This window comes from the organism of the source record quoted next, unplaced genomic scaffold (assembly GCF_019419815.1).
Source record: "Pyrus x bretschneideri cultivar Hongxiangsu unplaced genomic scaffold, Pyrus_bretschneideri_v1 Contig1, whole genome shotgun sequence".
Lineage (NCBI taxonomy): Eukaryota > Viridiplantae > Streptophyta > Magnoliopsida > Rosales > Rosaceae > Pyrus > Pyrus x bretschneideri.
In genome coordinates this window covers 3909125-3934136 of record NW_025999390.1, presented here as the reverse complement: position 1 = coordinate 3934136, position 25012 = coordinate 3909125, and the positions used below count along the sequence as shown (strand labels likewise).

The following is a 25012-nucleotide window of genomic DNA, read 5'->3' as shown; positions in this document are numbered from 1 at the left end:
AATTAAGTCTAACGACCCAATCTTAAGAGTCTTGCATCTTATCAGATGGGACTTGTAAGATGTTAGTTTTTATCCAATTTCATAAGTCCAGTTTCAATATTTTAAGTTCATTTCAGTCTAGACCAAGCCATCAAACGAGCCATCATTCTTGATTTAGCTTTTGTTCTGAGAAAATTGTGGTGAATAACTTGAGCATAAAACCAAAAATCTATCAAGACCAAAACATATACTTAACCACATATATCGTGGAATTACAAGGCAAACTTCACTAATCACATCTTACAACAAGACATCTCCAGACTAATCTCGTACTAATCATCATAATTTACATTTAGAAACAGTCAAAATACAGGGCTTGAATTTTTAGGTTTCAACCCAAGGTGATACACGTAACCAAAAACAGAACCTTGTCTGAACATACAGGGCAGCCAAATCTTGACCGAGTAAAAAATAAAAGAGGAAATATGAAAGAAAGAACCAAGGAATATACGGAGAAAATTCACAAGTCAATAGCATCACTGCGGTCACCAACTTTTCCGGTGACCGTGTTGTTGTGATCGAGGCGTACTGTAGGCCGCCGTGTTGTTACTCTTTGGAGAAGACAATGATCCATGATTATTATTATGATTATTGTCACTCAATCTTCTACTATGGTCTTTCTTCTTTGATGCTCTTTTTGTCTCGGAATTGCTTTCTTTCAAATTCGGCAATGCGTACCAGCCGATAGACGTGCACAGAATCGCAAACGACCGCCCGAACACCGCCAGCAGCACCAAAATGAACACCACAACCACCGGCAAATAGTAAGAAGGCCTTCTCCACATACCCAAGTTCATTCCTTTGAAGTTCAATGACGAACGCACCCTCTTATCATTCTTTGGTGGTTGCTGAGCTGCTACTTCTTTTATGGGCGTGGAGGGCTCAACGGTAAACTTATCCAAACTTCCCGAATTACGCGTTGCATGCTTTTCTTTCACCAGCTGAGTTTTGGTTTTCTCTTTGTGGTCTTCTTTCTTGTTGTCCTTCAACTTGATCACGATCGGGACGGGAGGGGAGTCCTCCTTCGAGTCCTTGAACACGAAGCGGACGAAGGATATGTCTTGCGGAGGCGTTTGCGCGTAAATCTTCTGCCGCTTCTCTTCTAGATCGGCTAAGAGCGCAGAGAACTTGTCGAGGCCTCGACTCGAATAGGGGTTCTTGCTAGTCCTTGCTTGCTTCTCCTTGATCTTCTCGGCGTGGAGCAAGGACTCGAAATGTTTACGGGTTCATCTTGAACGTCTTCCGAGTGGAAGAATCCGCAGCTGAAAGGGCTTAACATTTCAATAAATTCAAGGGACTAAAGATGAAATGATTGTCAAACGAGCCTGAGTTTTTGAGTTTTGGTATTTGAGTATAGAGTGATTTGGTTTGATCGGAAGCAAAGAGAGATTATATATATATAAAGGGTTGTTTTGCTGTGAATGATGTGATCTGCTGAGGAGAGAGATCCAAAACGAACCTCTAGTCAAAGGAATGGTTTGACAAAAGCAAAATGCCACGGAAGCTTCTGCTACCCACATGGATTTTGGGGCGGGTTTGACTTCTTGGAGAGGAAGGAAATAATGCCACATATACACGTCTGAGATTATTTTTTGCAAATACGCAGACTGGATGTTTGGACAGAGAAAATGGTAAGAAAATATTATATAAAATTTAGTTAATTACATGGTTTGGTCAGGATGCTTTGCTTGGGAAGTGGGTTGAAATTTGAATTGGTCCAAATTTACAGGAAAACATTTTTAGTCGTAAAATATTGAGTGGCGCAGGTATTTGTGAAAATCATAAACGAGTAAGATAATTTCTTCTAGAAGGAGCACCTGGTCCACTAGGACCATGAACTATTGGTTGAAAATGCCGTGGAAGTCTGGCATGTATGGCATAACAGTATTTACCTTTATTATTTGTGTCGTTGATATTTTAATTTATTGAGAATGAGAATTAAATTCAGTATAATTAAATAATTTTAACTTATGTCATTTAGTACTACGATCTAATAGTATTTTTATTTATTTGTAAGTGAGATGTTTTAGGTCCGATTCTTGCCAAAGGCGAATTTGAACCACATTATTGCTAGCTCATTGTGAAGCTAAGTATCTCCCTTAATGTAGATAATATTGTTTGTCAAATAATAATAATAATAATAATTTTAATCCTAATTGTTCCCATGTTTGTCAAAAAATAATAATAATAATTTTAATCCTAATTTTTCCTATGTTTACTAACGCATATGGAATCGAAAAAGAAACACCCTTAAAATCTACCGTGCAATACTTGAAAATTAGAAATCAAATTACACGACTAGTTCATCTTGTCTCATCTTTTACTTTCTAAGCTCTACAATTCTTACTTCTCCCATTCACGTTAAGTAAACTTGCCACGAATTCAATTTCCCTCCCATTTATAGCTCTAAGATGAAACACATGAATCTAATTTTCGTGTATATGAAACAAACATTAGACGTCAAACGATTTTAAATCTTGTATTACTTGTATAATTTTGTTAGTTACAAAAGTGAAAAAAAAAAAAAAAAATCTAATGTATGCAAATTAATTTTGTGTGGATGTTTATCCATAATTTTCCCGGTCATTTTTCAATAACTTGTGGATTACTAAGATTAAATAGAACATCGTGTATGCCTTGACGTATTTGATTACGTTTCATAGCAATGCTAGGAGTAGGAGCAAAGCAATAATTGCAGTTATTTTAGTAAGTAATACGATATTAGCAAATCACTAATCTAAATGATTCGTCACTGCTGGTCCATTCCATGCTATACCAAATCTAAGATCCCTGAAGAAAGACCATAAATCAATATTATAATTTGTGAAAGCACAACTTGCGAAGCACGCAATATTATTTGAAGTGAAATCTCAAGATTATTGTAAATGTAATACGTCTTAATCATGTTTGTTAGTACTAACAGGATAACAATCGCAGCCTCAATCTTATTGTTGAAAAAACGAGAGGCAATAAAATTAGTATATGCTTTCGTCATAGTTGTGTGTAGTTGGTTGAACTATTGAAGGATATTTAAAATAGTTCGACTTGTATAAATCAGATACGATGTATCTTTTCAATGAATTCAATAATTAAATGTCTTTTTATAGACATCATTTGTCCGAAATAATAAATAAATAAAATTTTAAAAAATACCCTGACCAATTGCCAAGGCATTACGTTACAATAGGATAAGCTAAACTCAAATATATGTCATTATTATTTTTAGAAGAAAATATCTTATGTCGGAAAATTTGGTCCCATTGCTGCTTAATTCGAATATACTTTTGGTTTTATATAATATTTGTTTGAATTTAATTATAAAATATATCATTATATGTGCAATTCATAATAATCATTCCCGTCTCATTCCATCTAGAATAGAAATTCTTACAACCTACTCACCAAGTGTCCCTACACCCACCCAAGTCTTCATTTTGGAGCGGGGCAGTTTTTCCACTTGAAAACCGGGGCCCCAACTTCGTCACCCTCAGACATTTATGTCAACAACACTTCAACCATGTTAAGGGCTTCCAGAAGCCTTCAACATCTACAGAAATGAAGGCATTTTCTTCACTTCACACAAGCAGACTTCCTGTGTGTGCTCCCGCGACTTTTACATAAACAAACTTGACATCCACTGGCTACTATAGTATACGTCGACAAAAGCCAGCATGATTATTGAGTTCTTAAACAGATCATCGACATAAAAACTCAATCTACGCCGTTAAACCACAGTTTTGTTATCAAACCCACATCATCATATGCTCAATCTCTTTTGTAAACAGTTCTACGCAAGTAACATATTTGTATAAATAATCCGGCATGACTAAACAGTATATAAATCATACAAAAATAGTCACTTTAGCGGGGAGTTGCCTGATCTTGTCGGCATAAAGTATCCATGACGTTGAGAATTCTTCGGATCTGAAGTCAGTGAGGGAACAGTCATGAACTTCTGAAGCATACGACCAACAAACTAAGATGGACTAGACAAGCATCATTCTCTCATACATACATATTATCAGTCTCCCGGCTGTTCATTGTCGTCGTCAAAAGTTTCATCATCTTTCATGTACTTCTCTTGCACTGCTGCAACTGTGAGCTACTTTGTTAAGCGAAACAGAAAATGTCATTTCTTGATAATGCAGATTCTGATGTGGCTAAAGGACAATTCCAAATACTTAGTAGTATAATTCACAAGTATCTTGACAAGATAAAGAGCTACCCGCAAACTTTTTATTGTAGAATCAAAATAAAAAGGATATCTGTAATAATCCCAATCAACAGGACCGACTGCAATCTTGCTGAATTCTACTGCACTCGCGTCTATACCAGCAAAAATGTACCCATTGCTCTTGTCTATCAGTTTAACTAGATTCCCTACACTCTCTTTATCCTGAAAAGTAGCAAGTGAGAACACGAAGCATAAAAAATTCAAGAGGTCGGGTGTAAAGTGGATAGGGACTGGCATGCCTGGATATCTAAGGTTGCAAAATTGACAAGACTGTAATCTTCAACTACTTCACAAAGCTCCTTAGTAAGCTTTCTGCAATATAAACAAGAAACATTTTCGTTATTAAAAAAAATTAAAAAACAAAAGCCAAGGCAAGATTTTCATAGTCTTTTCCCATAAGATCATAAATAATCAAACCTGTACTTAGCTGAACGAGGATCCTGATCAAGCTTGTACTGAAGATAAGATAAATCCTCTACATCTGTGAAGAAATCAAGGTTGAAAGCTGCAGAGATTAAAAAGAAAACAGTAATATGAGTCAGATATCTCAAATGTGATGCATAAGGAAAAATGAAAAAAAAAAATATATCAAAAGAACAAGCCATGACCATACCTAGCTTTCCGTAACTCTCTATTAGATCAATCTTAGACAAGACATTTATGTGAGGGAGTTCCATATGAAGCATGGTTGATAAAGAGAGAATCAATGTGCTAACATACTTTCCAGGATCACTGCAAAGATGGGCATCAACCAAATGCACAGCGGTCAACTGCATCAAATCAGGAAGCCATCAAGATAACAATCCAAAGGTGCATCCACTATCATGGTCCAAGTGAATGGTGCAATCTACAAATATACAGAAGATTAAAATCATACCCTGAGGTTTAACTTCTTTACGAGCTTCATGATAACATTCTTGGCGTTGGAGTGAAGAAAGAATAGTTCCACTTGGCCGGGGAGATCAAAGAGAATATAATGATCTGCAACGTTCATAACAAAGTTAGGCAGCAGCATGGCACTATTACAAACTAGATGAACACTAACATTCAATTCCTTTCAAACGTGCTATTATGATGTATAAGTTATACCCGAAAAAAGGAAAAAACAAGCTGATTTTGCTTTCAAACAATGGTTATGTTTTCCAGAGGTTTCATTTTCATTTATATATTTAGGCATCATTGGTCAAACCTTTAAGTTTAATACCGAACTATCATAAGATCCAATTGGAAACTGTTTCTTGCAATAAAATGCAACTACATGTACAGAAGTCCTCCCACCAGCCAACACATGAATACCCTCTGAAAAGCTGTACAAGCGTACAGTGTTTCATCTAAACAACATGAAAAACACAATTGCAAAAAGTTCAAGAATCAATAATATAGCATGGAAAGATCACGATGAGACTGGACATCTAAATATGGAAGGGAAGGAAATAACCGCGATTACCATCCCCTCGGGTAAACAAAAAAAGGATTATCATGATATCAATGTCCAGAGCCTGAACATTCTAACCAAGTAAAGCAAGGCAGAACACACCAACCTTTCATAAGAGGTTTCAACTTCGCCTCCAACCAGTCAATATTCTTCTCTAGATAATCCATGCAATATACAAGACCTGGATGAACATTACAAAAGAAACTTCAGAAGTTGCAGCCCAGATAAAGCATCATTTGTTGAGTCTAACAAAAGGGCATGCTTCAGCACCAACTAATGGGTTAGTCGTAACTCAAGAGGATCTCCGCAAAAAATAAACAGGAATACGTGATTATAAACCATCTGATGCACAACACCTTTTCAAACTTTACATGTTTTCATCTTGATCAAGTACATCCACAAAAAAAGGTATCAAGTGACTTTATGTTTTATGGTATAGAAGCTCTTTGACATGCAGTTGTTAACTGTCGTGCTGTCTATCTCGCGGGTATTTTAGAACCTTTTACTCCATTTGGCTCACTCCCAAACTAGAAATAAAGGAAGAGCTTTTACAGTAAACGGAAATCGTCCTTAAAATGCTTAAATAACAAAAATAAGTCAGTAACCATTGTTCCTACCATCTAACTTCTCCAAATGTCACCTATTTTCGAAAGAAAAATTCTCGAGTCCCATAACTTCCTATCTTTCCATCGTTTTCCTTCTTCATTCCCGAACCAAACAATTTCTACTCTTTAATTTACCCAAGTATTGAACTTTTATAGATTCAATAAAGAACAGTAAGAGCTCACCTCCATTGGGACCAAGAGAGTGCTCCACCATCACATCACTGAGCTTTATAAGATCCTCAATGTTCACAGCACATTCATACCTAAATTCACGTAAAGGCTCAACATTCTACATAGGGATGAATTGCAACACTGCAATTACGAACAACAAAACACTAAAAAACTGAAAAAATTACGGCAATGCATCGTTGGCAGGATCCAAATTGACAACTGCAACTTTCCTGCGAGCCGAAAACGATGAAATGGTCGATGCAAACATTAAGACAGATTTAAAAACAAAAACCGAAGCCATGGAAAAACTTGAAAACCCATAAATCAGAGTGAAATTCTTTACCTTCCGATGAGCTGGAGGAACTGAGACATACCATTGCAGTAAGTGGTCTTCCCTGACCCGGGCGGGCCGATCACCACTTGCCCAAAAACCATTTTTGGGTTATAGGGTAAAGCCGTCGGAAAATCGAGAGAAGTGATTGTTCAGGGCGATGCAATCGAAGAATCGCGAGGGTTAGGGTTTTAGGGGCGGTAACTGAGGGAGCGAGTCGGCGGCAAAAAGGCCAACGGGGGTAGAAAAATTAGTAAAAGTAAATAATAAAAAGGGGCATTCCGAGAATCGAACTCGGGACCTCTCGCACCCAAAGCGAGAATCATACCACTAGACCAAATGCCCACCTTGTTATTACCCGGGGGGTTAAACATTTTATTAATTATAGATGAAAGAACATGTAAAACATACCCGTGGATAAAAGATATCCCATTGGCTGCGGGGCCCATGGTTCTCTCTCTTGGACTTTTGAGTCCCTTGGTCACAATTCGGACGAGCTTTATGTCATCTCACTTTCATTCACATGGGATGAGGTCCTACTCTGGAACAGAAGGTCAATTAAGTTGATGTTAATAATTCTATATTATTCTTATTAACAAAACGTATCTAACATATTATCGGTATTCTTCTTTTTATGATATCAATTCACATAAAATGTTATGGATAAAAAATTTCTGACATTCCTAGTGATTTTGGGCTAGCCATTAAATCAAGGGAGTTTTAACGAAAAGTCTGAGGTATTGTTCACTTTAACGAAAAATCACATTTTTACACTAAAAAGTCAAACCTGGTACTATTCACTTTACCCTTTATTTTGTCTTTAGCGTTAAAACTCAAAGTTTTCAAGCTCCTTCCATTAGTTTTCCTTTAAATCAATGTTTGAACTAATAGATGGAGGGGGACCATATTATAGCTCACATTAGGCAAAAGCAAAAATTCCAATGTGGGACTCCCACAAATTTGCATGGATGGAGTTTGGAATAAGATTTGTCATCATGATCGAGTGTGGTGAAAGATAAAAAGAAGACTAGTTTAGTGCCTCCATCATTTCAAACTCATGTGCAATGTTTGAAATCGAAGCTAAGGCATGTTTTCCTTCTCTATACTTAAATTCGAAAGTCTTAATTTAAAATAGATTATAACATAAACTCGAATGAAACAAAAACTAGGCAACTCGGAGGATTGAGCAATTCTAACCATCTACACACAATTCGGATTATATGAAAATGTTTTTTTGAGCAAAACGGTACTATGATATGTCGATAGATTGTCGATCAAAATGCTCTATTAAGTATGGTTGAGACAATTTCACTCAAAAGATTCAACCTTAATTCAGAGGCCATATCCATCTTTATAAAAATAAATAATATTTGTCTACTCTAAAAATGAGTAGGATTCCTACTCAAAATTGTTTGTTGTTGATTCATAGAATTTCATGTTGCGATTATAACCGTTCAAATTATAAAGATCGCATATGCAAAAAAATCAATTAAAACTAAGTCTCTGAACTGTATAAAAAAAATGAACGGAATTGGTAAAAATCATTACGACTCATCTGTGTATTTGTTATAATAGAGTTTCGACTAAACGACATTAGTTTTAATTCATTTTTCGCAAAGATGATATTTGTAGAGTGTTTCATGATATGAATGGCTCTAACCCATCAACACAAAATCTTATAATTTGAACACAAAGAGTTTTAAGTAGAAGTTCTTACTCATCCTAAGTAGCCAAATATTGTTATGTAGAAAGAGTGCAATCATGGAGTAAAAAATTATCTTTGAGAATATAAGCATGCAATGCAAGCCAACTAGGCAAGCAAATGAGATGATGAAGAAGTGCTGGCATTTGATGGCATGGAGGCATCAAACTTGGGAGAAAAGTCACTAATTTGATGCTTCTAAGTTCAATTTTTTCAAAAAGGGGTTTTTAGGTGTTAACCCAATATCCATCCGTACATGTATCCCAGTTACTAGTGTCGCACTCCAAATTTAGCTTCCAACTTAATTAATAAAAGCAAAACAAACCAACTTATTAATTAGTAGTAATTTTTTCTGAACTAATTAACCCTCTTTACACAACACCACCAAACTAATCAACTAAGAGCTTGGTTAGAAGTGTTTTTGTAATGGTTGTAAGCGTTTCTGATACTTAAAAATGTTTTTGGAACCAATATTTAGTAAACATGCAAATGAATTTTGAAAAAAAAAAAAAAAAACACTTAAAATGCTTTCTAAAAAAAAAAACATCATATGTTCCATACATCTATGATCTATATTACATATTTACAAATGCAACACTCGTTCAATAAAATATTTATCATGTTGTGTCTTTGATTACGTGAGTTTCTTTTCAAAAATTCATTAGAAAAAATAAAATCAAATGCATGGTTTAGAGGGCAAGGAAGGAAGATAATTAAGAAAGAATATCTAGAGAGAGCGGTAGGTAGGTGCTTTGGAAGTGGGACAACATGATTGCTAATTGCTGCTAAACTTTAATCATATTCATCCCAACAGTATGACAGTTGTGCTTCTCTTTTGGTCTCTGAATTCCCATTCCCCACTCCAACCCTAATCATCTCTCTCATTCCATTTCTCACATCTCCCCTCCTTCTTCTTATTCTCAGAGAGAGAGACAGAGAGAGAGAGAGAGAGTGGAGAAATGGCATTTGCAGGAACAACTCAGAAGTGCATGGCTTGTGACAAGACAGTGTATCTGGTGGACAAGCTCACAGCTGATAACCGAATCTACCACAAAGCCTGCTTCCGATGCCACCACTGCAGGGGAACCCTCAAGGTTCGTTAACTTACGCTGCTCTAAAACTAAAAACGAAATGGTTGTCAAACGACTCTTAAAATCTATGTTTTTCATTTTTGGGGGACGGAATGTTGAATTGAAGCAAAATCTAGCAAAACCGGTCTCATATTGCTTGCACTAAAACAATTACTGCAATAATTAAGAGTTGTTTTCGGCGTACTTTTCGATCTGATAGATGTTCTTTCTTGTTTAAAGTAAACTCTGCTTTGTGGTGCTTAATGCTTATCATGAACAAGTTTTTTTTAACATTGAAATTTCAGAAATTTCAATTTTCACCTGCATCTTAATGTTATAAGATCATAGATTAAACCCGAAAATTTGATATGTGAATTGTTCAAATGCAAGAACAGAACTAGAGTTTACTGATTGACAAACTTATCTTCTATTATATATAACACCAAAGAGTGAACAATTAGTCAGAAATCGGACTCCGGTCATTTGATTCTACCAGTTGTTCCAGCATTGTTCTATCCCGGAATCATCTTACATCGACTTTGATTTTTAATCTTCATCTGTAAGTCGTTAAAGAATGATTCCGATATAGAAGATTAAATAACTACTTTTGCATTTTTGGTTTTCATAAACAACTCCATTTACAAATTGATGAATTCGCAGCTTAGCAACTACAATTCCTTTGAGGGAGTACTCTACTGCAGGCCACATTTTGATCAGCTCTTCAAAAGAACCGGCAGTCTTGACAAAAGTTTTGAAGGTAAAATCAAAATCCCGCTTCAATAACTAACCTTCCCTTCTCTTCATCGCTCAAGTTGATCAACTTATGTTTCAATTTCCTTTCTCAGGGACACCAAAAATTGTGAAACCAGAGAGACCTGTTGATAATGAGGTATATTCGTCCGAAAACCTTTAAATGCTTGCCTATGGATCACACAAGTTTTTAACATCTGCTGATCATCATCTGTCGATGGTCTCGATGGTAAATTGTTTTACAGAAACCTGCAGTAGCGAAGGCTTCAAGCATGTTTGGTGGAACCAGAGAAAAGTGCTTTGGCTGCAGGAATACCGTCTATCCAACAGAAAAGGTGTCAGTGAACGGAACTCCTTACCACAAGATGTGTTTCAAATGCACACATGGAGGGTGTACAATCAGCCCATCGAACTACATTGCACATGAGGGCCGGCTCTACTGCAAGCACCATCACACCCAACTCATCAAGGAGAAGGGAAACTTGAGCCAGCTTGAGGGTGACAATGAGAAGATGGCCGTGGATGAGAATGCCAGAGAAGTTGCTGCTGAAATATGATTCGAAGACAACGGATGACTCTATTTGCAATCGCCTTAGCATCCGTTCTTTAAGGCCGGCGCGGTGTTGCTGTCCCTCATACCTTATCATTTTCCTGCAAGACAGATGAATCTTAAGTATTAATTGAAGCGTGTGGGTTCATTCATTTGTTGTGTTTAGTTTCCTGTGAGGTTTGTGAATGCTCAAATGAGATGCCAAATCCTATATTTTCAATCTAAACCCTATTGTTTTCATGCTAATCTTTTCTAATCCTAAATTAAATATCGAATAAAATACTACAAGTCACAATTGACACATATTCTAAACTAATTAATTTGTTGTTTGTTTGAGAGTTGTTCTTTTATGCGGAACCAAGCTTGAATCCGTTTCCTCCTCGTGCTTATTTAGAAAACACAAAATGCTCATTTATCACTAGTTTTAATTGTTTGTCCTGGAATATAAATGGGAACAACAACGGCGGAGTTTGGACTTGCAAATCTTCTCTACTGGTAAAGGATGACGATTCGCATGTTTTGAAAGCAATAAAACATGCACACGTGGGCGTGCCCACACTCGCTAGAACCGATATGCTCTTCTATGCACTCAAGTTCGAATCTTCGTTCCCACATCTTAGATGGCTTGTGTCAAAAGAAAACAATAAAACTGGACTACAAATTCAGATATGAGCCAACTGATTATTGAACATCTCATTAGATGATTCTACAAGAGAAAATCTGAAATGCGAATAAATTCAGTCATCGGAATTCTGACTGCAGTTTAATTCTGTACAAAAATAAACAAAAAAAAATGAAACATTCCGAAAGGAGTACATTCGTCACGACAAAGGATCCACGGTATCAAGAAGACAACCATTTTTGACAACATGCTTCAAGTCTCTGATAAAACTATCTTGAAGCGATCCAAACCCAAATGTTCCATCCCCATACTGCCAAATCCTTCCATGTGCATGAGGTGGGTTAGGCCCGACCCAGTCCGGAAGAGCTAGATCATGACTGAAGTTTATGCGCAGAATGCGGGAGACCCCTTCATTTCCTGTGAGAGGGAGATGCTGATGAGTGTGATCCTCTGCTGCACTTGGTCGAAGATGTACACGACTGGTGTACAAATTTTGTTCCTCTGGGGAAATTGGAGACTCAATAAAAGTAGGGTTCGCTGCCCAAAACACTGGTTGCTTACTGATAAAACGCATTATATGGCATAAATTCTCCGACGGGCTGCACACCTTTTGGCAGGAAATGCCCCCGATGTTATCATATGCAACAAGGTAAAATCCCAAGGCCATGTCATCATAAATTCCCTGCAGTTGGAAGATGATGAGAGGGTTAGTTGACTAGTTGTGCTATAATTGAAAACTCATCTGAATCCACCATCTTGTAATGGCACATTATAAGCAAAGAGCGAAAAGAGACTTCTAAACCAGTTAGTTAAAGCACACTGATCCGACTTTCCTAACTCAGCAACGAGACTTCTCAACAGTCCCGTGTTTTTTTGTTACACTCCGTAGTTCGGAAATTCTACTCAAATTGATTGATGCAGCCAGATCTTCGCTCGCAATTCTCATACATAACAACAATTCAATGAAGCAATAACACTGTCAGAAACACATTCAACGGAAATTCTTGGAGAGAACAGTCCTATTCCGTTTCGGAATAAATTTGGATGCTAAATCTAAATTCCAAAATACAAACTAGATACAATGCAGTCCTCCAACAATCAACAAACACTTCACAAAGGCGAAATCGAGATCAAACTGTTAGTGCGTTTGTCTACATAAAAATGGCACAACATCTCTTGAGGCAATAACAATCTTCTATTCAAACTTTCAGCTGAAAAATGCCAGTACAAAGAGAGAAAAGGAACCTTCCAAAGGCCCTGCAAAGGCCTAGCCGTCGTCGGCGAGCAATCTACAATCTTGACATAATGCTGAGGCTCCAGCTTCCTCCTTGCCTGCCTTTGCTTCTCTCTCCTCCTCTGCCTCCTGGAAGCTCTATCCGCACCCGGGCTGGTACGGTTCGCAAGGTACTGATATATCTCCACCACCGCCTGGTCTGGTGAGGTCCCCGGAGAGCCACTACTCTCGGCGGCTCCAATCACATCCTCGTCGACCACGCTGCCGTTTACGCGGCCAGTCCCTGAGCTCAAACGTCTCCGAGCCCCAAAGCTTGTATCTTCCTCCACAACAAAATAGGTCTTCCCCACCAATCTCACATTCACCGGAACCAATTCGCTCTCCGGAAACTTGAACCGGTCGGAATCCGCGAAATCTTCCAAAATCTCGGGCCGGCCTTCAGGGTCCAGAAAGTTCACGACTTGCCCCTCCGGCGAGAGGCTCATCCACAAAAACGGCGCCTTTACGACGCCGTACGTGCCGTCCTTGGCCGGAGATACTCGGAACCCCGTCACGAACGACGGGCCCCACTCGAAAAAAATCAACAGCGGCGATGTCGTGAAGCCGCCCTGGCGCCAGAACCCAATCAGATTCTCCCAATCGCTGAGGGTCTGGTAGAGATTCCTGTACGTGATTTTCCCATTTCCCCATTTCTTGATCCGGGTCTTGGATCCCCACCTGCGATCGCACATGTTGAACCAGAGCTTGCCGTCGGATTTGCATAGCGAATCGAACCGTTTCGATGTGCAGGCGAAGCTGGCGACCTCGGGAGGCGTGAGGAAGGAGAGGATGCAGAGCTGTACGTCCTCGGGGAAGTCGGAGAAGTCAATGGCGCAAGCCGATTCGTCAATTGCGAGACTTAGGTCTTTGATTGTCGTCATTTTCGGATTTGGAAACTTGGGGCTGGTTTTCTTGGGAAAGTTGTGAATTTTCTGGGAAAATAGTTGGGAATTTTCAGGGGAGAATTGGTGGGAAATATGGGTGTTAGGAAAAGGAAATGAGAAAGTGTTGTGTTGGATTGGATTTGCGAGATTCTTCGGCAAGAAGGAATATTCTCTTTCTTCAACCTGCTGCGGCACAGAAGCTTCGAAGACCACCACGTTCCGGTGCCAGTAAATTGACAGCGTTTGTTAGGGTACAAGTGTAATTTAGCAGCTCGAGTCATATGTGGTACTTTTGAACAGAGACCGGCCTGGAGATTTGAGGGTTCAGGGTTCTATACGAAAGTGAATTGAAGGCCCAAAAAAGTATTAAAAATTTAATTTTTTTAATTTTTTATGTTTAAAATAATAATTTTATTTTTCAATTGAGCTTGTATAAATTCTAATAGCACAAACAAATTTAACAAATAAACAAGTGAAAAAGTGACGTATTGTTTTTCCTTAACTATTTAGAGGGTCAAGATTTGAATTTTCATGTTATTGTGTAGAAGTTTTATATTATTTTGTGAAAGCTTATGCATTTAATATAAAAATATAAACTGAAAAAAAAGATGGAGATGAGTTTCAAACTCATCCCCTAAGCTGATGTAAAGAAGCAATAATTCCATTTGCGCTAAGACTCAAGTTTGTAATATTCTACACATACTACTATATATACGTAAATACATACAAAATTGAAAAATCAGGGATCCTTTCGATTTGGGGGTCATGTGCGATAGCACCACTTGCATCCCCTCAGGGCCCGCCCTGCTCTTGAAACGTGGAGGCCCGACGGCCCAAGCAGCCCAACAAGTCCAACCACGCACGCATGGCGTGATATGAGTAGGTTGACGGAGAAAACCAATCAAACAACATGTTCGTTTAGATGAAGACACTAAGTGTCATACAAGGGAATTTATACAGCACATATATACTGTTATGCTAATGGTCCGTTTAAATGCTAAAAATAGAAAGATATGTAGAAATAAATTAACATATGTTATTGTATTATTGAAACGAGACCATGTACACGAATCATTCTCTCGGTGAGGCGGGGTGGGTGGACCGAAATCCAAAGAGCAGGGCTAGTTGTGGTATTTTCCTATCTTATGTTGAACAACACATTATCTGATTGTTCAAACTTAAGAATTTATCAACTTTACGAGAGAAAGATAAATCATATGTACTCAGATGTAAGGATAAGTGCTTCAAACAAATTGAATTACATGTCTCATCCAAGCATGTTGCCCAAAGCATTCTCTCAAGCCACATGACACAACTCATTCCTTCATATGGGCAAAGCCATAACAGAGCCACTCAAAACTCGTCACAGTAACATTGTAAGGCGGTATTTGGCTATTATCCTCGAATCAGTGTCTTAGCGATCAAAGCACCCCATGCGCAATAGACATAGATCATAAACAATGGCCGAAGTGATCACAATACACAAAAGTAATCAAATCCAACGACATCAAAAGCTCTCAAATGTCATTAGTACTTGATCTGGACCGTCGATAGTCCTTCACCCCACCATCCATCCCTGAGCTCCCACCACCCGTCCGATCCTTAGACCCTCTCCGCTTAAGCTTCCCATCCCCACCGTCAAAAACTTTCTCCAACAACTCCTGAACCGAGTCAGGACCCAGATAACCCTTCCCCTGCAACAACCCCGAGAACGAGTTCACGAACTCGGTGTATGCCGGAATCACCAGCTTAACGGTAGCCGCCCTAATCTGCTCCCGCAAGTCAACGTCCGGAATTACACAGAATCCCCTGTGGCTCTTCGAAATGTCGTCCAAGCCCTTCATGAACGCCTCGATTTTCACCCTCACCAGCCCCGCCTTCGCTTCCTTGCTCTGCTGCTCCTCCAAATCGTCCCTCTCCAGAATCCTAACCAGCGGAGCCCACGATTGCTTCTGGTACAAGTAAGCGGATTCCTCGGCGACAACCTTGTAGTTGTTCCTCAAGTAGCCGTCTCCCAACAGCTTCCCGAGCTCCGTGTTTCTCGTCCTCATGTAAATGTACCAGTACGTGTTCATGCAGAACACGTGTGGCATGTGAATTGAAATGCCGATTTTGTCCCCTTCCCTGCTATTGTTGTTGTAGCCGGAACGTTTCGACTCCACGTTTCTCTGCAGAGCTTCCATGATGTTGCAAATGGCGTCTTTGAGTAGATTCTCGTCAGTTTCTGGTTTCGACAAGATCCCGGCTTTCCAGATTTGCTCCGTTCTGAGAACTTTCGCCATGGGGACGCTGTAATTTTCAGTTGCTAAGTATTTCAAGTAGTTCACTGCGTACCTGTTGAAGGATGTAAAAAGTCGCACGTCAAATGCAAGTTGGAAACATAACATTGAAGCATTGGTGCTTAATTTATGATTGGAGCTCTTGCCTCTAAATTTTAAATCGATTAAAACTGATATCAGCATTTGATAAAATGTAGAGCATTGGTCCTTCAAGCCAACTTCGTGAGAACTTTCGTCAAAATTAAGCACGTAAAATGCGGGTGAGTCTTTTTAAAGAGCAAATCGGAGAAATGAATGTGCATGCATGTTGCCTTCTTAAATTTGATCACATTCTAATGAAATTGAGGTTTAATAACCAATATGCTACATATTTTTATCAAACTCATGTACTAATTTTAATGGATTTTAATTCAAAAGCTAAAGCTTCAATTTTATCATAGTTCAAGAACAAATCCTTTAGTTTACTGCCGCCAATCCGTCTCCCTAAAATTTTGACGTACCTTACTATTTTCGGCACCGAACCGTCTGGTGGTGGAGGCAATCCATCAGAATTGTCTTCAATTTGAAGCCCAAATTCCCAAAAAACTTTACTGGAAGCATGAACAAGAAGCTTCTCCAGCTCCCTGAATCTTGTACAAAAGTCGGTCCCCGATTCGCCATCAAAAACCTCTGAGAATCCAGGCTTCAGCTTCTCTAGGGAATCAAACATGTCAAGGAGCTTGAACAACTTCTGTGGTTCTTTGCTGCTTTGGGCAACGCCTTCGCCAAACCGGAAGAACACCGCCATGATTTTGCCTGCGATTTTGGCGAAGCATTCTGGCCATATCAGTCCTTCCATTATTCCTCCTAGGACTTGTTCGCAGAGTTTCTTCTCCGATACGAGCACTGCTTTGACTGCGAGCTCGAAGTGCTGGATCCAGAGGGTTATGGCTGTCTCCAAGCTCTCCCATGGTATTTCATCTATTTCTTCTGGTGTGTGGGTTTTTAGGTAATCAGGGTTTAGCCTCATTAGTGCTTTGGCCACCCTTTTGTACCTCACCTGTTGAACGACAACAAGCATAACAATTAGAAATAAAAAATAAAAAAGTTAAGAGTTTTTGTTTTTTGAAGTGGACTATTTCAATTTTAATTGCACTAATATTGTGATCACTGATTGATTAACTTATAAATTTAGCGCTTATTAAATCAGAGAACAGTTGAACATAATAAGTTTTACAAGTCTCTTTAAGAGGCCGGTGAGACTATAAAACCATCTTAAACGCAATCTCAATCATTTTCGGTCTCAAAAAGTATCAATAACATGTAATAGTACTAGAAATTCAATATCAGAGGTCACATTTTGTACGACCCTATCCCTCGGAATAATAGCTAGGGATGCTGCTCACCCTAATAGATGGATAACAAATCACATAATTAACAAAAAAAAAAAAAAAAAAAAAAAAAAAACATTTCTACAAGTGAGGAAAAAAAAACCATTATAATGAAGTTACCTTAACATAAATATCGATGCATATATCCAAGCAATCATCGGCAGCTAGGGTTTGTGAAATCCTTCTCAAAAGTTCAACCTCCAACTCAGTCCCCAAACCCGAACCCACGATAGCCATCTCATCGCTCCGATCATCTTTATCCGACGCAGCATGCAAATCCACCACATTCCGATGCCTAATCTGCTCCAATATACTCTCATACTCGTCCTGCAAATTCAACAGCGCCTCATCAAGCAATCCTTCAAACCTCATGGCGTCAACCTCCGTCTCGTACAGCGACTTGAGAGTCACCAGCGTCTCCCTCAGCCGGTGCGTTCTGTACTGGTCCGTGGCCTTCGTCCGGCTCAAAAACTCCACCACCTCCTGCAGCCTCTGAATCACCGGCTCACCCTCTTCACAAATGCAGTTAATCGCAATTTTCAACTGGTCCACGTAGTCCACGTACTTGACAAGCTTCTTGAGCCGTTTCTTCATTGACTTCTCGCTCAACAACTTCTCCGAGAGATCCAAGAGCTTATCCTGGATTGTCTCAGAGAGCTTGAAGTTGTGAAGAAGCGCCAAAGCTGGCGCGACAGCTCGGTTGATTCTGGTTTCCAAGGCTTTCGAGGCCATGGCTAGCGATTGTAAAGGAGCTACTCTTCTAGACGTAGTTAGAAGCGTTTCGTCTATTGCTTCAAACTTGTTGTCCATCTTTTCAAGATTTTCTTCCATTTCCGCCGTCGCTCGTAGGAGAGTTTTCAAATCGGAACATGTTAGCTCAAGATCGGAGAGCCTTGAATCGGCTGATTTGTAATTAGACGCCATTATTGTTAACTGCAATCAAAGTTTAATGGCTTTTTTGTGTTGTGTCTCTGTGTGTTTATACGATCGTTTATGACGAAAATGATGTGTTTGTGGAGGCACAAAAGGACAAGGAAGTAAAATCAACTCGATGCAAACTAGGAAGAACAAATGGCATTTGTGTGTTGGAAACGGACAAATGGGTAATTCTGGAAGAGTAACGGAGGGGAGTACTCAGCCGGTTGAGAATTTATTCGGCGTACCAAATCGTTGTTTGTAATGTACTATTTTACATGTTATTTGTTATAATATGATAAAAGAAGGGAATTTTAACGAAAATTTTCTTTTACTATTCATTTAATGAAAAATCACATTTTTACACTGAAAATTGAATCCTAGTACTATTCACTTTACCCTTTATTTTGTCTTTATTGTTAAAATTTAAAAATTTCAAACCATTTTCATTAATTTTCTTATAAAAGAAATCATTAATTTGTCGTACTTTTAAAATATATTAGTTAAAAATAATATATGCAAAATAAGAATATTATGTAAAGAAGTACTGTACACAATAAATCTTTTTAGTCACTAAAAAATTGTGTGCATGCCAATATACTGTCACCTATTTAGCATCTTATAGCATAAATGAACGACCTAATTTATGTCTTATTTTTCAATAAAAAATAAATATCCCGTATGGAGATGTGGGGGCGTAAAAAAGAAAAGAGATGGATGGGGTTTCTCTCGCTTTTGGCATAGCGGGCCCCCAGCGGGAGGCCCGCACGTCAGGCTATTAGCTCAGTGATAGAGCACGCCCCTGATAATTGCGTTGTTGTGCTTGGACTATGAGAGCTCTCAACCGCATGGATAGTTCAATGTGCTCATTATCGCCTGACCCTTAGATGTGGATCATCCAAAGCACATTATTATGGCGTACTTTTCCTGTTCAAACCGGAGTTTGAAGTTTTAATTGAAATTAAATAATAACGTCGCGTATCTAAATTTTTTGTACACCAAATAATCCGGCCGGTGGATGGAAGAATGAATCCAAACGACGATAGTGACTGTTGAATACAAAGTTATACTAAAGGTACGGGCCATACAGCTATGGCAAGCCAGGTCCATGTTCACATTAAAATCATGCCATTTGGGCTTCTGCCGAATTAAAACTCTTTTTTTGATGCATAAAGATTAATAATTAGGAACATGTGATTTGCTTATATTCCGGTTTGAAACATATTTTGTGAGCTAAATTTTGAAAACCTTTTATCTTTCAAATTCTTTTCTTCTCAAACACAGCTTTAAAATGAATCATTAGATTACTCTCATTTTTCTGTCAGAAACATATACAATTCTTGACTCTGCTACGTCAACATTGAGATAAGGCCACATCACTAACAACATGTACAAATTACCAATTAAAACTAACACATTACTATACACATGTTTTTTAGGAACTAAATGATAATTTTCTGTTTCAGATGTCAAAGTACAATTCGATACTAAATTCAAAGGCAAATGAATAATTTTTGTTTTTTTTATAAATATAGGTGGTACTATTACACATCAATGATTGACTTATCCCCTTTCTCATGTAGTTCTGGTAATAACTCATGAGACGATAATGTACTTTTGATTATCAAATGATACACTAATGAATAGCCCCAAAAATCTATTTGTGGGAGTTCGAACTCAATTCCACCCGATGCTTTTGAGCAAGGGCAAGGGCCATTCAATTGACCAAAACGCCCTTGGCAGCCTAATATTGGAGGGCAAGTGGTGGGCCACACACAGCCCGGCCAAAAGCATGCGTAAGAAGGAAAGGGATCTTATTCGGATCCAAAAGAATTGAGTTCAAGGATTAAATTATTTGGATCATTGAAATTTAATTCAACGGCTATAATTATTATAACTTTAGAAAAGCCCCCAGTTTATAGCCTTTAGATCTAATTTTAATAATCCAAATTGCACAAACACAAAGGGAGCATTTTTGCTCACCATTATAAACTATAGTGTATGCTCGCTATATACATAATCAATTGACTCGGTGTCCTTTCAGTTAACCTTAGTTAATTTTTTTCAAAATTGAAATATTGTGAAAGTTAACTCGAGTAAGGTAAAAGAATACGTGTCAATTAATTGGGCTGGGCTTTACTTGTCGAACCGGTGGGATTGCTGTTGGACCAACCTTGCGCTTGGCAAATAAATAAATGATCAAATAAAAAGAAAAGCAAAAATGAAAAATGGGAGAGTTCCCACAGTGAGTACGTGGCATAATTATGGCGCAAAAGGACCAACTCTAGGAACCTTCTGGTAGTAATTCCATCAAGCATTCGTAGTCACGCGATTTGGCTTCGTCAAGGAACCCATTGTTGCGCTTTCGCCTGAGAAGAACCTCGAAGTTTTTCGCTCCCAGAAAAAATGGCGAGACCTCTACGACACGGCTTCAACATCGCCCGAGCGCACGTGCTTTCGCGGCCGCGATGGGCGTCGTCGCAGTCAGCGGAGGCACTGGTGGAGGTCAAAGTCCCCGACATAGGCATGATATCCGGAATCCCCGAACAGCATCTCCGACGAAGGGTCAGCTCTTCAATTACTCGTCGTTTTTAAAAATTTAATAATATCCTTTTTAATTTGAAAATTTGTTTTATTTTTCAAAATTTTGAGAAATTTAATCCTGGATTTGGGTGTGATTAGGTTATAATCTATTCGCCTGCTCGAACTGCGACCCAACAAGGTTCTGGGAAAGTCGGGAAATGGAAAATTAATTTTCTTTCGACACAAAAGTACGTACATTGATATCTTAATCATGTTTTGCATGCATAATTATATGATGTGTATAGTTAATTTCATCGATTTTACATAATTAATTGTGTATCTATAGTATAGTTAGCTCAGCTGTGTTGTGCTTCTTTGAAATTTTATGAGCAGTGTTGGTTGATCTGGAATTCCATTATTGGATGCTAATTGTTGAAGAATGTAAACATTCCCAATTGGAAAATTGACGAAATGAAACACAATATGAAAACTAACTGCACCGAGAGCTTTTGCGATAAAACCCCACACCTGCCATGGCGGTGAAGAGGGAATATGCAAGTTGCGGATAATATTGCTGTAGATTTGTAGTTGCCCGGGGGGTTTCGTCTCTCGGAAATCTTGACACTAGTGATAGCAATTTTCATTGAAATTTTTGCAGGTGGGAAAACCCATTGATGGGCTGGACATCTACAGGTGATCCGTACGCTAATGTTGGTGAGGCAGGACTGACTTTTGAGAGTGAAGAAGCTGCAAAGGCATTTGCTGAGAAACATGGCTGGGATTATACGGTCTGTGCATCTTTAAGTTTTGATCTTTCCGTGATGATAGTACTTCAAAGTGTTTTAGATTTTCTGACCGTTTTAGATATGTTATGTTGGAAAAAATGAACTTTTTTGTCCAACTTGAAAGTAGAAGATGGGTTACTCGTTGCGAAACCTATTCCATCCAATCCCCAATGTTAGATTACGAGGGATGGATCAGTTTCCTTGTATAATCCCTTATATCACCTCAAAATAAAAACCCATTTACCTCCACCTGGTAACGGACCTTGAATTTTATGAGTTATCCAGTCCAATCCTAGGCACGAAATGATCGTAATGTTCCACAATTTTTTTGTATGGAATTGAATATCTTGTGTGGAAATTGACCAAAATTATGCACGTTCTTGACACAATGAACCGTATTTGCAGGTCAGGAAGCGTCACACACCACTTTTGAAGGTTTGAAATTCTCCTACCAACTTATTTGAAGATGAAATAACTAGTTTCTCCAATTGGATCTCAGAACACTTAAAGTATCATCTAAATCTTATGACCATTTGTAGGCTAAGGCATATGCAGACAACTTCAAGTGGAAGGGCCCTGATAAGAGCGAGAAGACTGCAGCTGATGCTGCAAACATCTGAGAACGTTATTTCCTCCCCCAGAATGTCCCTACCTACACCTGCTAATGCCACTGTGCGCAGTACTTCAGACCAATAGCGCAAATAATGGCGTCAAGTCGCGGGTGTAGGTAACTCTCTCGTTCAATGCTATCAGTACTTATTCTTGTGTGTTTAGTACTTGTGTGTGATTGCTGGATTGGAAATTAATTTGAGATGAACAAATTTTTTTCTCTCTTAGAAAAGCTGGCCAAACTCTACATATACTTCTTCTTGCTATATGCATACATAGAACAGATATATAGTAGACACTTTAGGTGCATTCTTTCCCCTAGTGAGCTAGCTACACTACTTCTCATAATTACAGTGCAAATTTTCAAGGACTTGAACTGGAGGACTGACAACCCTCCCTGCTGTGGGTGTGGAACCTCCATTCAAAGAGGTAGTCCTTGGACTCACAGTACAGCTTCGTCACGTCGCAGAATGTATTGACCGCGTTCTTGTTTATCTCGTTCCCCCACTCAATCCTCACCCAGCACGAAAACCCGTTTGAAGAAACGGGCACCCCTGAATCTGAAAGCTGCAGACTGACCTCCCCGCTGATCCTCTTGCCTCCGAACCGCCCATCTCCGGCCACCATGGCGTCAAGCCATGGACACTCTGGCTGTCCCACCATCTCCTTGTAGGCAGCGTTTGCCATCCTCACTTTGTTGCGCGAGTCTGATAAGATTACCGGCAGGGCTTCAGACTCCATCTCCTCTTCAACGTCCTCTGCTTTCTTAGGAGCTTGCGCTGCCGGAATTAGGCTCGGGTCTGCGCTGATGCATCCGACACTTATGCTGGAACCCACCGGTCGAATTGGCTGCGGCTCTATGACATTGGTATTTGTTGGTGGAGGTGCAGGGGAATTCCCCTGTAGTTGCTTGAGCAGATCTTTTTCTTCTGGGATTTCAGCAGCCACGGTGTTCAAATCAATCAAATTCTCCTCTCCTCCTCCGCAGGTTTTGATCAATTCGAGTTCTGCCGGAACCACTGCTGGGTTTGTAGCAATGGGGACCGACGACGGAGGGATATATGGCAGAAGAGGCAGAGTCATCAAAGCGGCGGTGTTGTCGGTGTCGAGGCTAGTCGGAATCGGAAGCTTCGAAAGCGCACGAGTAAAACCGTCCAATCTCAGATTTTTCACCGGAGATTGCACATGACAAGGAGTGGAGAATCTTAGCATGTGATGACTCCTCTGCCTCTTAAAGGTGGTGGGAGAGAGAGCGGTTCGACCTCGCTTTCGAGTCCTGGTGGGTCTGGCCTGCAACTGCGGCCAGAGGTTTCTAAGGTAAGGAGAGTCCCTGATTTTCTGAGACATGGACGGGTTATCGCCTGCTGGGTTTGCTGTTATCTCAGGTTTCGGCGCTATGGGCCTGTACCTGGACATAATCTCAGCGGTTTTTTCCGTGTCGGTGTAGGGGTTCAACGTCTTGATCATGTTATGGCGGTAGGCGGTTCTCTTTGCTAACGCCGGCCTACAAGCTGTTCGGTAATGACGGTGGTGGTGACGGCGGTAGGGAGGCAAAAGAGTGAGTGCTGGGAGAAATGTAGAGGAAGGAGGAAGGGATTTGAGAGGAGGAGGTTGGTAGGGGGTTTTTAGAGAGGGATTGGAGTTCTTAAGAGTGAGACTTGGACCAATCAGAGACGGGCAACATGAAGGGAAGAGTAAGAAGAGATTGACACTTGGAATTGTACGGTGGGTACGTGTTTGTGAGCGCTCACAGAAAATATGTCCATGTAGGCAAAAATTCTTCGGTGCCCTGGTACTCCGATTATTTTAATCTTTATATTTTAATTTTAATTGCAAACAAATATTTAAAATATGTGGATACCGGGTAATCTAGGGTTAGGAGGATCTTGCCGGACCCTCTAATCACATTTGTTCATTGTACATCATGCGATCAGAAATTATTATAAATTATTTTAGTGAAAAACCATCTCTAAGGTGAGGACATTTCTCTATTAATGAAGAAATCAACGGAGAGCGTCGACAAGGAAGAGGGGTCGATTGTGTGAAATGGGGGAATGAGCCCTCGTGAGTGAGGTGAGGATGAGGTGAGTGAGCTTTAAATGGGATGAGATCCATTACTTTGTAACTTGGTGAAATTTATTTTTCAACTTATTATACCATGACATGTGTGTGTGTGTATATATATAATTAATTAATTATTAATAAAACGGTTCGGTTTGGTTCCGGTCGATTCTTGTTCATTCAAAACCGTCGGAATCAGTTTGAACGGTTCGATTTGGTTTTTGACTCAAAGTTTACTTTTCCGATCAACACGGTTTTTTTCTATTTTTTTTTCCATATAGTTCGATGTGGTTTTACGATTTGACGGTTTTTATGCCCACCCCTAGGTGGAGATGCAAAAGGTAATTACTGTTCATTAAAGTTAGTTACTGTTTACTGGAGGCTATTCAATAGGAAGTTGCCTTAAGGGGCCTTGATACGCCGGAGTTGCTATTATGTAAGAGAGGCGGGTTGGACCCTTCGATCTGGGGAGGGCTCCCAAGCCAATTCGGATGTATCACAAATAAATAAATGGCCTACAGTGGACGTAGTTGTGTTTACAAGCAAACTACTATATATCCTTGTGTTCATTTCATTTCAACTTATATTTCAAGCCTACCAAAGGTTTCATACTTTAATTTGTTAACCTTCAAGTTTTGAGCGTTAACACAATACTTAGAAGTTAGGACTGCCTCCTTTTATCTATTTTTGATTATGATTAACGTATCTTTATTGTCTATATTTCATGATTCAAATAGTTCATTCAATATCACAATTACAGATTAAAAAAGTTTAAAAATTTATTAGTAATCCACATACATTGAA

At 39.2% G+C, this 25012-nt stretch overlaps 7 protein-coding genes and 1 non-coding gene across 9 annotated transcripts; 2 read left to right on the top strand and 6 right to left on the bottom strand.

Annotated features, from left to right (window-relative positions):
• Window positions 1-207: 207 nt before the first annotated feature.
• Window positions 208-1262, bottom strand: LOC103951196 (the record flags this gene model as incomplete). The annotated part of the gene is made up of 1 exon (XM_009362506.2): window positions 208-1262. A coding segment is annotated over one exon (738 nt), but the record flags the coding sequence as incomplete, so codon positions are not given.
• A 2429-nt stretch (window positions 1263-3691) lies between these two features.
• LOC103951203 (GPN-loop GTPase QQT1) lies at window positions 3692-6989 on the bottom strand. Of its 2 annotated transcripts, XM_009362518.3 has the most exons (11): window positions 6828-6989; window positions 6670-6714; window positions 6497-6576; window positions 5815-5889; window positions 5151-5254; window positions 4887-5043; window positions 4691-4778; window positions 4513-4585; window positions 4305-4435; window positions 4055-4136; window positions 3692-3963 (listed from the first exon to the last, which is right to left on the bottom strand). In XM_009362518.3, the coding sequence occupies exons 1-10, from the start codon at window positions 6917-6919 to the stop codon at window positions 4061-4063; spliced, it is 921 nt and encodes a 306-aa protein (XP_009360793.2). In that variant the 5' UTR covers window positions 6920-6989; the 3' UTR covers window positions 3692-3963; window positions 4055-4060. The 2 variants fall into 2 exon arrangements, with proteins under 2 accessions (XP_009360793.2, XP_009360788.2); XM_009362513.3 differs by having other exon boundaries at window positions 3692-4136.
• Window positions 6990-7088: 99 nt separating this feature from the next.
• TRNAP-UGG lies at window positions 7089-7160 on the bottom strand. Its single transcript has one exon. It is a non-coding gene; the product is annotated as a tRNA-Pro (tRNA).
• A 2140-nt stretch (window positions 7161-9300) lies between these two features.
• Window positions 9301-11133, top strand: LOC103951230 (LIM domain-containing protein WLIM1). Its single transcript, XM_009362546.3, has 4 exons — window positions 9301-9611; window positions 10248-10344; window positions 10433-10476; window positions 10583-11133. Exons 1-4 carry the CDS (start codon window positions 9477-9479, stop codon window positions 10892-10894), a joined length of 588 nt encoding a protein of 195 aa, XP_009360821.1. The 5' UTR covers window positions 9301-9476; the 3' UTR covers window positions 10895-11133.
• Window positions 11134-11556: 423 nt separating this feature from the next.
• On the bottom strand, window positions 11557-13978 carry LOC103951236 (F-box protein At3g12350-like). Its single transcript, XM_009362560.3, has 2 exons — window positions 12755-13978; window positions 11557-12191 (listed from the first exon to the last, which is right to left on the bottom strand). The coding sequence occupies exons 1-2, from the start codon at window positions 13661-13663 to the stop codon at window positions 11709-11711; spliced, it is 1392 nt and encodes a 463-aa protein (XP_009360835.2). The 5' UTR covers window positions 13664-13978; the 3' UTR covers window positions 11557-11708.
• A 1200-nt stretch (window positions 13979-15178) lies between these two features.
• Window positions 15179-18239, bottom strand: LOC103951243 (exocyst complex component EXO70I-like). Its single transcript, XM_009362572.3, has 3 exons — window positions 17436-18239; window positions 16446-16984; window positions 15179-16000 (listed from the first exon to the last, which is right to left on the bottom strand). Exons 1-3 carry the CDS (start codon window positions 18237-18239, stop codon window positions 15184-15186), a joined length of 2160 nt encoding a protein of 719 aa, XP_009360847.2. The 3' UTR covers window positions 15179-15183.
• Window positions 18240-20499: 2260 nt separating this feature from the next.
• Window positions 20500-22374, top strand: LOC103951264 (NADH dehydrogenase [ubiquinone] iron-sulfur protein 4, mitochondrial). Its single transcript, XM_009362602.3, has 5 exons — window positions 20500-20795; window positions 20913-21001; window positions 21412-21541; window positions 21944-21973; window positions 22078-22374. The coding sequence occupies exons 1-5, from the start codon at window positions 20637-20639 to the stop codon at window positions 22156-22158; spliced, it is 489 nt and encodes a 162-aa protein (XP_009360877.2). The 5' UTR covers window positions 20500-20636; the 3' UTR covers window positions 22159-22374.
• LOC103951252 lies at window positions 22345-24041 on the bottom strand. Its single transcript, XM_018649361.2, has one exon. It carries the CDS (start codon window positions 23612-23614, stop codon window positions 22511-22513), a length of 1104 nt encoding a protein of 367 aa, XP_018504877.2. The 5' UTR covers window positions 23615-24041; the 3' UTR covers window positions 22345-22510.
• Window positions 24042-25012: the final 971 nt, after the last annotated feature.